The following is a 13,592-nucleotide window of genomic DNA, read 5'->3' on the forward strand; positions in this document are numbered from 1 at the left end:
TATGAAATCTCGATCTAGAACGGCTAGGTGTAGGAGATGGATCCTTCGATGTTCTCGAACGTTGAGGGTTCAAAGATGTAGAACGGTGAGTAAGCATCTCATGTCTTCTATCCTCCTCCAAGATGACAGAGTCGTCAGACTGTATAGACCTTTGCAAAGGTGTACGTTCGCCAACGTAGTCTTGAGACGTAGTTCTATGAGGCGTAGGTTCGCGCAGGTCCGTAGGTTTGCGCACGATGTCAGTAGATGAGAGGCTTCACCGAGCCTTCGCTTCTTCCTCAACCTACTTTCCATCATGGCCATCATCTGGTTGGTGAATTTTCTCATAATTAGACCCGGATCAAGTTCTGCGTTGATTGAAGCTGCTGCGGTGTAGAAGAAGCGTTTGTGAACGCTGATGAGTTGTGTGCCTCGACTTCACTCTGTTGAGAAGTTGGTGGTAGTTCGTCAAACAGCTGGCCTGCTGTGACCATTGCAGGAGACGATCTAATAGCTGTAGAAGTCGATTGAGTCACTGATCTCGTAGGTACTTCGGGTGGAAGTAATGGGGGATCAATGGTCTACTTCATGTGGAGGTAATATCTCTTCGTTGAAGGATTTCTGATGCGTTAACTTACTAGCCCGCGTAGATTTACCCTCCGATCTGGTAACAGATACTTTCTTCTGCGATGTAGAAGAGGATGATGTCTTTTTCTTAGCTTGAGTCGGAGTCAACAGCGTTGTAGCCGATCTCTTCTTAGCCCCCGTACCAGCAGACTGCCCCGGCAACGTACTCAACAAAGCACCAGTATTCTGAACTTCAGCAGTAGCAAGCAACATACGGTTTGCAGGCTGATCTCCTGTTTTATCAGCCGGGTCTTGAGATGACTTCCTCACCAGATCCATGGCACATCTATAGATATAAGACTAATATTGATTAAATTGTAGATTTGATAAATCAACACAATAAGTACAGCGCAAGCTGGAAGAACATGGTTTTATGCACGAAGGGCATTGGGGGTGAGGATCAGCCACGGATAACCTGTGCCTGCAATTACTGCAAGATTTCATGAAATGTAAACAAAGTTACATAACGATGAAATTATTACACAAATACAAATAGTTTTTACAAAATCTTTACATATAATACAAAGTAGTTATTGCCAAATCCACACACAGCGTAATTTTGAAGAATAGGACATAATGAAAAGGATATAATGCCGTATACGGGACTCCAGTGCTCGCCCAACCATCCACTTGGGCGTAAAGGGAGAGAGTGACAAGTAAGGCTGGTCAGATGACTGTTTACGGGGGAAAAGGGAGGTAACTCGTGGGTGGGTGTATTTTTACGTCCGCGTCGGGAACTTCAAGGGATTCAAGTGTTCCACTACCATTCGCAAGGGAAAGGGAGATAATCAAAAGATCAGGAGTCAGGATAAGAAAAAATAATAATTATAAACACTTTTGTTAATTCAAAATATTAACTATGTTTTATGCCTACACATCCATCAATGCAAAACATATTGATGTCAATTCTTATATTACTTAATCTATCACTTTTGTTTATCTAAAATTGTTTCAATTGACTTTTGGTGGGAAAAAATATTTAAAAATGTCATCTAACTGGTCAAGTCTTGTGATTAAATCAATAAAGTTATATAATTTTGGGATGAATCTGAAGTGTTAATTTTAGTAAAATCTAAATATTTTTTATATTTGTATACTTATCCTCCACTACTTACTTCCTGCACTTATTGCTTACTGCTCGAAAAGCGTGACTTGCCAGACAATGTTAAAAGATGTAGAACTGCAATCACTTCCCGGTCTTGGCTGCTACTATAAGAAGCAGACGGTCTAACAGGTGCATAAGGCAATCGTCCAGGTACGGGTCGAAATTGACGCCCCTCAAATGAAGATACCGGGAAATAGGAGTTGTGATACCCGTGAACAACCACGAGGCCGTTGAAATTCCAAATGGGAGGACAGCCCATTGGAAATGTTGATTGCTGAAAATAAAGCCTGCAGGTCCAAGCTGATGAGGAAGTCGTTGACGCATACCATAGATTTGAGGTATTCGAGGGACGTCATTCAGAAGTGCTGAGGACGTTCCAGGAAAGTCTCTTTGAAATAGGACAGATTGTGAATCATCCTCATTTTCGTGGACCCTTTCTTCGGCACTAAGAATTTTGGAGAATGAAACCCTGGTGTTGTAACGGGATGCAGGAGTAATTCGACGGCTCTTTTCTCCAACAGAATCGCTATGTTCTCCGCTAGAAGGTCGTGTTGAACCTGAGAGTGATTGTGCCGGAGCGGGAACAGCATCAGAGGTGGATCGGAGAGGAGGGGGAGCCGAAACCCCTGCCTCAATATATCGGTGACATATGGATCCTCTAGGATGGACCAATTTTCCCAAAAGATCCCTATTCTCCCACCTGCCGGTGTAGGATAAACTGGGACGACTGGAGGTGGGAGTGTCCAGTCGTGCATGTCCCTCACTTCACTTGCCCCTCCGCCCGTCGCCTCTGGGCGGAGCACGGCGACGTTGATATCCTCTCCTTTCTGATCTAGGCTTGGCACCACATCCCCTGCCACGAGACGGCGCTGGATTTCTGGCACGCCGAACAGACGGTCGTCGAGGCTGGTAGGTGTTGGAGGGCATGGAGGAAGGACGTTGTCCCTTTTGAAAAGCTTTGAAAGCAGTCTCCCCTTTGGCAAATTCACACACCTCCCGATAAATGTCATGAATGGCGTAGTTAAACAGTGTCGACAACGACCAGGGTTGGTGGAATAGTTTCCGTTGAAACTCCAAATCCCATGAAGAAAAAGAGAGGAAGCCTTGCCGACGAATGAAGCATGCGTTGGCAAGCGCTGACCGAAGGTGCTCATGCAGGTCAGTGAGCACCTTGCTCTGCCACAGCATCATAGTTGGGAGATGATCCAGTCGATCAGGATTTACTTCCTTAAGATCCTGAGTAATTGCATCAGTCACTGACGCCAATGCCGATATAGGGCGGAGCATACACTTAAGTTCTAAGTCCAAAGCAGCTACCCTTGTATCCTGAACTTTATAGGAGGAGACAGAGGAACAGCCTGTCACACGTTTATCTCCACATCCACCTTAGTGACTGTCTGGGCAAAGTCCAAGCCATGAAGAGGATAGTCATCACGCCGGACTCTAGGCGCTTTAATAGTTGGGTTGAGAGACATCCCCATGTTGTAGGAGGGAGAGGCGCCGATGTTGCTGGTGGCATAAACGGCATAGGCGCTGAGTAACCGGCTTGACCTGATAATAAAGTCAAGAGAGTGCTGAGCGTAGACAAATCGAACTGCTGGTGGCCGCATGACATCTGCATCATAGACGCCTGAGGTATTGGAAACCCTGTAGATGGTTGATACGCATAAGGCGCCTGCCCCGGGAACACTGGAAAGGACTGCGACACAGGAGCCTGGGGCGCCTGACACGGCGCAAACTGTTGACCCATCGGTCGTTGTGGTGACATCGGCAACAGCGTAGGGGGCGAGGGAGCACCAAGCACCGAAGGTCTGAACGACGAAGCGCCAAACGCTGTAACACACGGTGACATAAGAGGCGAGGTCATCATCTGTATGCTGGTGACAGACGCACTCGGAGAAACAGTGGACGCTGCAACACTGGATGTAGATGTAGAGGTTGTCAAGACTGGCGTCATAGTAGAAGACATATTCTTCCGTCTCTGTTGCCCCAAGCGCTTCCTAGAAACACTTCCCGTAGAAGAAAAAAATAATAATACACACAAAGTCAGTTTATTAACCACACACAAAAATCCCGTAGGATACAATAAACAGCTGGCAACCCACACGTCTAGCGAGGCGTGTGAAAAGCAATAATCTTAGGTGGCTGACGCATGCGCAGACGAGTAGCAGCCGAGACCAGGAAGTGATTGCAGTTCTACGTCTTTTAACATCGTCTGGCAAGCCACGCTTTTCGAGCCATAAGCAATAAGTGCAGGAAGTAAGTAGTGCAGGATTAGTATACAAATATAAAAAATATTAAGCTTTGAGTTTGATGAAACTGTCTGATTATGGCCTGCTGTGTTGCCTGTTGTGCTGGCATGCTTTGCTTGCCTGTTGTACTAGTCTGCTGTGCTAGCCTGCTGTGCTAGCCTGCCGTGCTAGCCTGCTGTGTTGGACTGAACCCTGGACTGTGTGTACATGAAGCCATCACTGTTCTTGCTGCCTGGCATCCCTGTGTCACCTGACAGCCTGGGCCATGTGCAGTGGGTTCACCATCAACTCAAAAGCTGCTCCCTTGAGGTTGGCCCCACGCAGGTTTGCTTCCTGCAAGTCGCAGCCTGAGAGATCACAATTCTGAAGCAGAGGAAACATCAGCCACTGACCAGCAATTCCATATTCCACTGGTTTATTTCTTGTCTAACGTCATGACATACACTCAACCAGATCTCAGCACCTAGCATTACAATACATCAGTTCACCCTTATGGTCGGCATACATTGTTGGAACCAGTGAAGATCTGGGTTAGAATTGATCTTCAGTAACCCATGCCTGTCATAAGAGACTAACTGAGAATATATTCTGGCAGTTGGGGCAGACAACTCTTGACTTTTTGTCAGCTGAATATTGGAGGAGTGAGAGAGTGAAACACAGTATATCTTACAAGCTATGAGAATTTAACGATATATACCCACAGGGAAATCTACATTTGAATCCTGTGCCTTGGCAGTTATGGTCAGTCATGCAAGTCAAACCTTCATACATCATATAGTATTCAATATATCCCACGATCTGCCATTCACAAGGACATATACCCAAACTCCCCCCAAGATCTGCCCATCACAAGGACATATACCCAAACTGCCCCCAAGATCTGCCCATCACAAGGACATATACCCAAACTCCCCCCAAGATCTGCCCTTCACAAGGACATATACCCAAACTCCCCCCAAGATCTGCCCATCACAAGGACATCTACCCAAACTCCCCAAGATCTGCCCTTCACAAGGGACATATACCCAAACTCCCCCAAGATCTGCCCATCACAAGGACATATACCCAAACTCCCCAAAATCTGCCCATCACAATGACATATACCCAAACTCCCCACAAAATCTGCCCTTCACAAGGACATATACCTACCCCCCTCAAGATCTGCCCATCACAAGGACATATACCCAAACTCCCCCAAAGATCTGCCCTTCACAAGGACATATACCCCCCCAAGATCTGCCTATCACAAGCAGATATACCTAAACTCCCCCCAAGATCTGCCCATCACAAGGACATATACCACAATCCATCCGGATGACATTCACCCAAACTTGCCTCGAGGTCAGCACATCACACACTTTTTCCCAAACTCACCTCGAGGTCTGCGCCAGCTAAGTCGGCACCTCTCAAAGCACAGTTTTGGAGGTTGGCATTTTTCAACGTTGCTACTCTCAGATTAACCCCCGCCATGTGGCTGCCCTCTAGGTTGACGTTCTTCATCAGGGCTCCTGCAACAAGTGAACGCCGGGTCAATGCACACACCACAACCAGCAGAACGCTCAGCAGAACGCAAATGGTCCCCAGTTCTTGAAAAGGTTGTATGTGGGTCATTCATTAACATGGACGCTAGGTGGTGAAGTAATTTTAAACCAACAACTAAAGCACCAGTCTGGTTTCAGTCAGACGGAAAGTACCGAATTTTCAGACCAATGATATCTGATATCATCAGCAGTATTTTTCATGGATCATGAGCCACTGACTTTCTGACTGTTTGGTCCCCAGCTCACCAACAGAACTGGGCTCATTTCATTACTGTGAGTAAACCTGCCTAATTTCACTGACTGACCAAAACCAAACAGTACAATCAGAGCTACAGATAACTTTTTGGGTCATTGAGTTGGGTCATTGAGTTATGTACTCGCTTGTGTTCATCTCATTTGGGTCTCCTAATTTTTCTTTGAGTAACCAAATATATTGTACCCACCTCACTCAAACTCAATTGGGTATTTTGCCATTTCCCATTTACTGTTAAAATATAATAAAGTTCAAATGTTGGTTTACATGTTTGTTATTTATGTTTGATTGCCAAGTTCATGTGCTGAAATAGAACCTCTCAACATACCTCAGTTATTTTATCTATTTTTGTGTGTAAGCTTTTAAGATAACATCTATTGAGTACAGTAGAACATGGTTATAGCGAACATGGATATAGCGTACAAACGGATATAGCGAACAAATATAAAAGTCCCGTCAACAGTCCTTTATAATATCATTAAAATTATACGCGAATAACGAACTCGTGAGTAGCGAATTAACGGCTATAGCGAACTGATTTACTATCCCCAACACCAGATTAACGACGTGATTAGCGAACTCACTCAGTGTCAGCTCAGCCACTTAGCGGTACAGTATACATCAATCTTGTTGGTGGTGAATCAACATTGTTTGATGGTCATTAATTAATTAACAAAACAAACATATCGTGTTTAACCCATTCAACACCGCAGGCCGAATAATCGGCCACAACGTTATGAAAAACGAAAGTTTTCGTTGACGAGGACGGTATCCATTGCCGTAGTATGATTGGCTGCCTAAGGTCACGTGTCTGATTTTGACCAATCACGATCCTTATAGCAGACTATAAAAATAAACTTCATATTTATCAACATGATATAGGTAATGTCTGCGAATGTCTACATCTCTACAATCCAAGATGGCGGTCAAATGTGAATAACGAACAACGGATATAGTGAACTAAATTTCTTGGTCCCTTGGAGTTCGTTATATCCGTGTTCTACTGTATTTACAAAAATTCAAGCGTACTTGTACTTCTGACAACACTTCAGGAATCTGTTCCACAAAGTCACCATACAGTGGAGGTGTGCACACAATGTATTCATGGGTAGGAAGGCAGTTTATACAGAACTTGTGTAATATTGACAAGCCACTATACGACTAGTCATACAGATAGTTACACTGACTGACTGACTGAGTTTGGTTTTACGCCGCTTTTAGCAATATTCCAGCAACATCACGGCGGGGGACACCAGAAATGGGCTTCACACAGATAGTTACAAGGCAACATTGTATTGTCTGCACCATTCTTGTCTCCTTTGTCAGGAAAGCCTTGTTACCAACTGAAAATGGCCGGGTTTGGTACACTCTAAATTGTCAAGTTAATCTCTCTTCATTCTCATGTGATAAATTCCCTGGACCCTATCTCTACAATCTCCATTTGAAGTGTTAGTTACCCTGCAGAAAGTTTCATGTTCAGAGTCAGACCAAAAACACGGCTATGGCAGGACTTGGGTCTATCGTATTTATCATAACAGAATGGATGTATAATACCTCAGATCACCTGGGATGGGTTGCATTGTGTTGTTTCATGCATTTGTAAGTTTTGCAGTTTTCAATCTTTCTGATAAACGATGCATTAAGTAATCTAAAATCTAGTCACATTGCCATATTTGTTATTGAACAGTAAGAGTTTCTTGTGCATGCATTTCGATGTAACTGATGCTGAAACAGTACAGGAGTCTTGACCCACCTTCCATGTTGGCCCTGCTACCAGCAGGGTCCTCGAAGTTACATCCCTTGAGTGAAGCGCCCTCTAGGTTGGCACAAAGCATCTTCACCCCCAGCAAATTGGCAGACTGGAACACAAGGGTAGATGATGAAGGACCAACACACTGGCTTTCAGAGTGCATTGTCAGTTGAAACATTCCCAACACCCCTACATTATCAGTGGATTAATCCCGGCACCCCTACAGTATAAGGGGAACACATCCTACATCCATACATTATCAGTGGAACACTCCCAACACACCTACATTACCAGTGGAACAATCCTATCACCCCTACAGTGTCAGTGGAACATTTCCAACACCCCTACAGTATCAGTGGAACATTCCCAAGAGTATCAGTGGAACATTCCCAACACCCATACAGTATCACTGGAACAATTCCAACACCCCTACAGTATCAGTGGAACATTCCCAAGAGTATCAGTGGAACATTCCCAATAGTTTAAGTGGAACACTCCCAATACCCCTATAGCATCAGTGGATTATTCCCAATACCCCTACAGCATCAGTGGAACATTCCCAAAACCCTACAGTATCAGTGGAACATTTCCAACACCTCTGCAGTATCAGTGGAATAATCACCAAGACCCTTACTTTCAGCGGAACATTCACAAGACCCCTATCACATCAGTGGAACATTTCCAACACCCCTACAGTATCAGTGGAACAATCCCAACACCCTACAGTATCAGTGGAACATTCCCAACACCCCCACAGTATCAGTGGAACAATCCCAACACACACACCCCCACAGTATCAGTGGAACAATCCCAACACCCCTACAGTATCAGTGGAACAATCCCAACACCCCTACAGTATCAGTGGAACATTCCCACAGTATCAGTGGTAACATTCTAAATACAATCATATATTATACATGTACATCGTCATGGTTTGTCTCCATGTTGTTGGTCACTCACATCAAACTTTGCCCTGGTGAGATCAGCTCTCTCAAAGTTACAGTTGGTGAGGTTGGCCCCTGAAAGATCTGCATTCTTGAATACTGCATATTTAAAGTTGATCAGGCGTAGGTCAAGCTTGGACAGGTTAGCCCCTGAGAAATTCATACCCTGAAAAACAATAGGAAAATTACTGAGACTGAATGTTGTTTTCTGCTGCACTCAGCAACATTCCAGCTGTGCCAACTATTACCAAGTGTCCTGATATAACAAGTCTGGACCTGACAAAATGTGATCTGTTCCAACTATTACCAAGTGTCCTGATATAACAAGTCTGGACCTGACAAAATGTGATCTGTTCCAACTATTACCAAGTGTCCTGATATAACAAGTCTGGACCTGACAAAATGTGATCTGTTCCAACTATTACCAAGTGTCCTGATATAACAAGTCTGGACCTGACAAAATGTGATCTGTTCCAACTATTACCAAGTGTCCTGATATAACAAGTCGGACCTGACAAAATGTGATCTGTTCCAACTATTACCAAGTGTCCTGATATAACAAGTCTGGACCTGACAAAATGTGATCTGTTCCAACTATTACCAAGTGTCCTGATATAACAAGTCTGGACCTGACAAAACGTGATCTGTTCCAACTATTACCAAGTGTCCTGATATAACAAGTCTGGACCTGACAAAACGTGATCCGTTCCAACTATTACTAAGTGTCCTGATATAACAAGTCTGGACCTGACAAAACGTGATCTGTTCCAACTATTACCAAGTGTCCTGATATAACAAGTCTGGACCTGACAAAATGTGATCTGTTCCAACTATTACCAAGTGTCCTGATATAACAAGTCTGGACCTGACAAAATGTGATCTGTTCCAACTATTACCAAGTGTCCTGATATAACAAGTCTGGACCTGACAAAATGTGATCTGTTCCAACTATTACCAAGTGTCCTGATATAACAAGTCTGGACCTGACAAAACGTGATCTGTTCCAACTATTACCAAGTGTCCTGATATAACAAGTCTGGACCTGACAAAACGTGATCTGTTCCAACTATTACTAAGTGTCCTGATATAACAAGTCTGGACCTGACAAAACGTGATCTGTTCCAACTATTACTAAGTGTCCTGATATAACAAGTCTGGACCTGACAAAACGTGATCTGTTCCAACTATTACCAAGTGTCCTGATATAACAAGTCTGGACCTGACAAAATGTGATCTGTTCCAACTATTACCAAGTGTCCTGATATAACAAGTCTGGACCTGACAAAACGTGATCTGTTCCAACTATTACCAAGTGTCCTGATATAACAAGTCTGGACCTGACAAAATGTGATCTGTTCCAACTATTACCAAGTGTCCTGATATAACAAGTCTGGACCTGACAAAAGCGTGATCTGTTCCAACTATTACCAAGTGTCCTGATATAACAAGTCTGGACCTGACAAAAGCGTGATCTGTTCCAACTATTACCAAGTGTCCTGATATAACAAGTCTGGACCTGACAAAGACATGTGATCTGTTCCAACTATTACCAAGTGTCCTGATATAACAAGTCTGGACCTGACAAAATGTGATCTGTTCCAACTATTACCAAGTGTAAAATGAAATTTTTAGAGTAAAATTAATATTTTTATACTTATCCTGACTCATGCTTATTTGCTTGTCTTCTTCTTCTGGCGAACCTAGTGGAACACTTGTATCTCCCAATTGAAGTTCCCTTCAATAAAAAATCACTCATTAGTACTCACCACGAGTTACCTCCCTTCTGCAAGCGTGGAACGAGGGCGCCACCCAAGCCCATGTGCCTCACTCTCTCCTTTTTTGTTTTGAGCCCAACACTTTATTTTTCCCGAGAAATCCAAAGTGTTAAGTGGGGAGGACGGGAGGGCTTACCTCATGAGTCAGGATAAGTATAAAAATATTAATTTTACTCTAAAAATTTCATATTTTTCTTATCCTGACTCATGCTTATTTGTTTGTAGAATCCTACGGATTAGGAGGTGGGATTATATATACTTTGGATTTTACTAATTAGTGATTTGAACTGAGATGATTGTAAAACCCTATGGGAACTTCATGAAGGCACTGAACTGAATTCCTGCTGTTAATTTAACAGCTGCCTTTAAAAGAAGGTTATTACAATTTACTGAATATAATAAAAGTATATAGAACATTAATTAAGCTAAAGCCATTAATGTGATAGTATAAACTGTTGATAGTTTATAATGAATACTTTTATAAGAACCAAAGTAGTAAGCTTACAATATGGATATATATAAGCTATAACATAATTGTGCTTAAGATATAATGATAACTTAAGCTGTATAATAGTAACCAACTACTGAGAGTTTGATACTAATACATGTTATGAAATGAACATATGACCGAGCTTAAGGATAGAAACTTAAGCTGAACATATATATAATAGTAGAAACTCGTAAGAGTTGTAGGTATATATATATTATGATATAGAATCATAGTACTGAGCTTAAGATAATATTTTAACTTAAGCAAATATATATAGATAGCATGTAGCTATTAGTACTGTTATCAGATAAGTATAAAATCAACAAGATAGACTTATCTTCTCCGTGGAACTGTCAACTGTTGAGCAAGGACCATGGGACCGAAATGGTGGATACCTGAGACGTCCTTGGTGGTGATATCTCTCAGATAGTGGTTGGCAAACACCATATCGGATCTCCAAAAACATCCCTCCATAATGGTATTCAATGAGCAATTTCCATGTAAAGCCAAAGTTGAAGCTAGTGCTCTAATTTCGTGAGGATTAGCAGCACTTGGAGGGTCCAGTCCAGCTGCCTTGTAGGCTCTTAGTATGACAGTTCTGATCCAAATAGAAATGGTAGTGCGCGACACTTCTGTCTGTGAGGCGGTAGATATAGGGATAAACAATCTTTGAATTTCCCTCTACTTTGCTTGGATCTTTGGAGATATATTTTCAGTGCACGTACAGGGCAAAGTGATAAGTCCATCGTATCCTGCGGTCCAAGTATGGATGAGAGAGCTGGGACATGGAACAACCTGTCTGGTTGACCTGGTAGTTGATTTTTCGCCATAAAATCCCAGCTTAAGTCCCAGATGAGCCATGTTATGAATATCATCAAATCGTGTTCTCGTGAATCCAAAGCTGAATTTCAGACATCCTGGCGCAGTAGCTAACGCTAGCAGGAATAAGGTTTTGTGGGTCAATGATTGAAATGACGAGATAACAATGGTTCGTAAGCCTCACTTGTGAGGTGTTGAAGTACAACATTTAGATCCCAGGCTGGGCTTGAAACTTCCGCTTCTGGTCTTCCAATCGAAAGGCACGTAACAAAAGCGAGTAACTCCGTGTTTTAGTCAATTTGACGCCCGCTCTCATAGTTATGACTGAACTTATGGCTGCAAGATAAGTGGACAGTGTAGATCCTTTTAGATTCTTAGTTTGACGAGGAAACATAAGAAATCTGCCACTTGAGGATGTGTAGCAAATCTGGCTGAAAATCCTTTCTTAGCAGCATAATTGACAAATCTGAGCCATTTGTCATCGCACAAGTTACGCAGTAGAGTTTACGAGTGCAAGCTGACTTCGCCGCCTGGTGGAATAACCCTCTTATTCAAACATGCCTTGATACAATCCACACGCGGAAGTCGGAATGCTTCTGGTGTTTTGTGCACTTGTTTGGTGCGCGGATGTATCAGTAGATTGGAGCGTAGTGGGAGCTGAAGTACTGGTTTTCCGATTCCTAGTATGAGGTCTGGAAACCACGCTCGCTGGCCAGTAAAGCGAGACCAAAATGAGATCGAGGCTCTTCGCTTGACTGATTTTAGCAAGACTTGTGGGATTAACGCAGGAGGCGGAAAGCCGCGACGCTGCTTAGTCCCTCCCACGATATGCTTAGTGCGCCCGCTGCCCAGGCTAATGGATCTGGCACTGGCGATAATGGGTTGTCAGTTGATTGTTGAATCGGGTGGCAAATAGGTCTATCAGAGGAGATCCTATTTCCATGATTATCTGATTGAATATCTCTGTGTGGAGCATCCATTCTGTCGGCGACGGTTGGTGCGGCCGAGAGAGAGCCGCCTGCTAACACATTCTTTGCTCCTGGAATGTGGCAGGCTTTTGATACGTATGTTTAGACTGTCGACTAATTCAACAGTCTGAAACATCGAAAGTGAGTAGATTCAGTGATCTTGTTGACCCTTGTTTGTTCACATAAAACGCCACTGTTGAGTTGTCTGTGTGAATCATTAACTGAGCGTTCTGTAACAGGTTGCTCCAGTGACCTATGGCGTTTATGACTGCTTGCATCTCTAGCAGATTTATGTGACATAAGCTCTCTTGAATGCTCCATAGGCCTGACGCTGTCCTGCCGGTAAGGTGGGCTCCCCAACCTTTTAGTGACGCGTCCACGTAGAGATGTGTTTTCGATTCCGGCTCTACTAAGGAGACGCCTGCGCAAACATTCAATCTCTTGGTCCACCAGAGTAGATGTGGTTTGACGTAATCTGGTAGACTGAACGGTAGAGGGTCCTCGAGATGGGCATTGATGAGGACTTGTAATGGACGCAATTGAAGCTTGCCTCTGAGTGTCAAGTCTTGAGCTGATGTGAGTAGTCCCAGTAGACTCTGCCACTGTCGTAGTGGTAACGGAGAGAGTAGGGCTTGGGGGATCAGTTGTTGTATCTTGATCCATCTGTCCTCGGGACTACCATACGATTCTGAGCTGTAAGGAATCGTGATACCTAGAAACTGCAGATCCTGGCGCGGGCTCTAGGTCCGACTTGAGTAGATTTATTAACCAGCCTAACTGGGCGCTAGTAGCTTGATTGTAAAGTTCAGCTGTAGTCTGAGACGCTGTGGATCTAGATCCACCTGTATACCGTCGCCTAGGTAAAATGCATTCCGCAGTCCTTGACGATGTAGGTATGAGACAATAGGCTTGGTTACTCTTGTGAATACCCATGGGGTCAAGTGATCTCAAGGGAAGTACTTTCCATTGGTAGTGTATGCCGCCTAGCATAAACCTCAGATATTTCCTTGAACTGGGATGAATCGAATGTGTAGGTATGCGCCCTGCAGATCTATACTTACCATGTAATCTAGTGGACTAATCAGATGA

General features: G+C 43.6%; 1 protein-coding gene across 1 annotated transcript in view; it reads right to left on the reverse strand.

Moving 5' to 3' along the window:
• Nucleotides 1–3,929: 3,929 nt before the first annotated feature.
• LOC124262232 (BTB/POZ domain-containing protein KCTD9-like) overlaps nucleotides 3,930–13,592 on the reverse strand; it is a 36,756-nt gene continuing 27,093 nt past the window's right edge. The window contains 4 exon segments of the mRNA XM_046696713.1: nucleotides 3,930–4,326; nucleotides 5,338–5,471; nucleotides 7,511–7,616; nucleotides 8,468–8,617. Of these exon segments, the coding sequence (XP_046552669.1) occupies nucleotides 4,210–4,326; nucleotides 5,338–5,471; nucleotides 7,511–7,616; nucleotides 8,468–8,617 (507 nt within the window). The 3' untranslated portion in view covers nucleotides 3,930–4,209.

Source organism: Haliotis rubra, unplaced genomic scaffold, assembly GCF_003918875.1.
Source record: "Haliotis rubra isolate DU_JTF1 unplaced genomic scaffold, ASM391887v1 Scf828, whole genome shotgun sequence".
NCBI classification, from domain to species: domain Eukaryota; kingdom Metazoa; phylum Mollusca; class Gastropoda; order Lepetellida; family Haliotidae; genus Haliotis; species Haliotis rubra.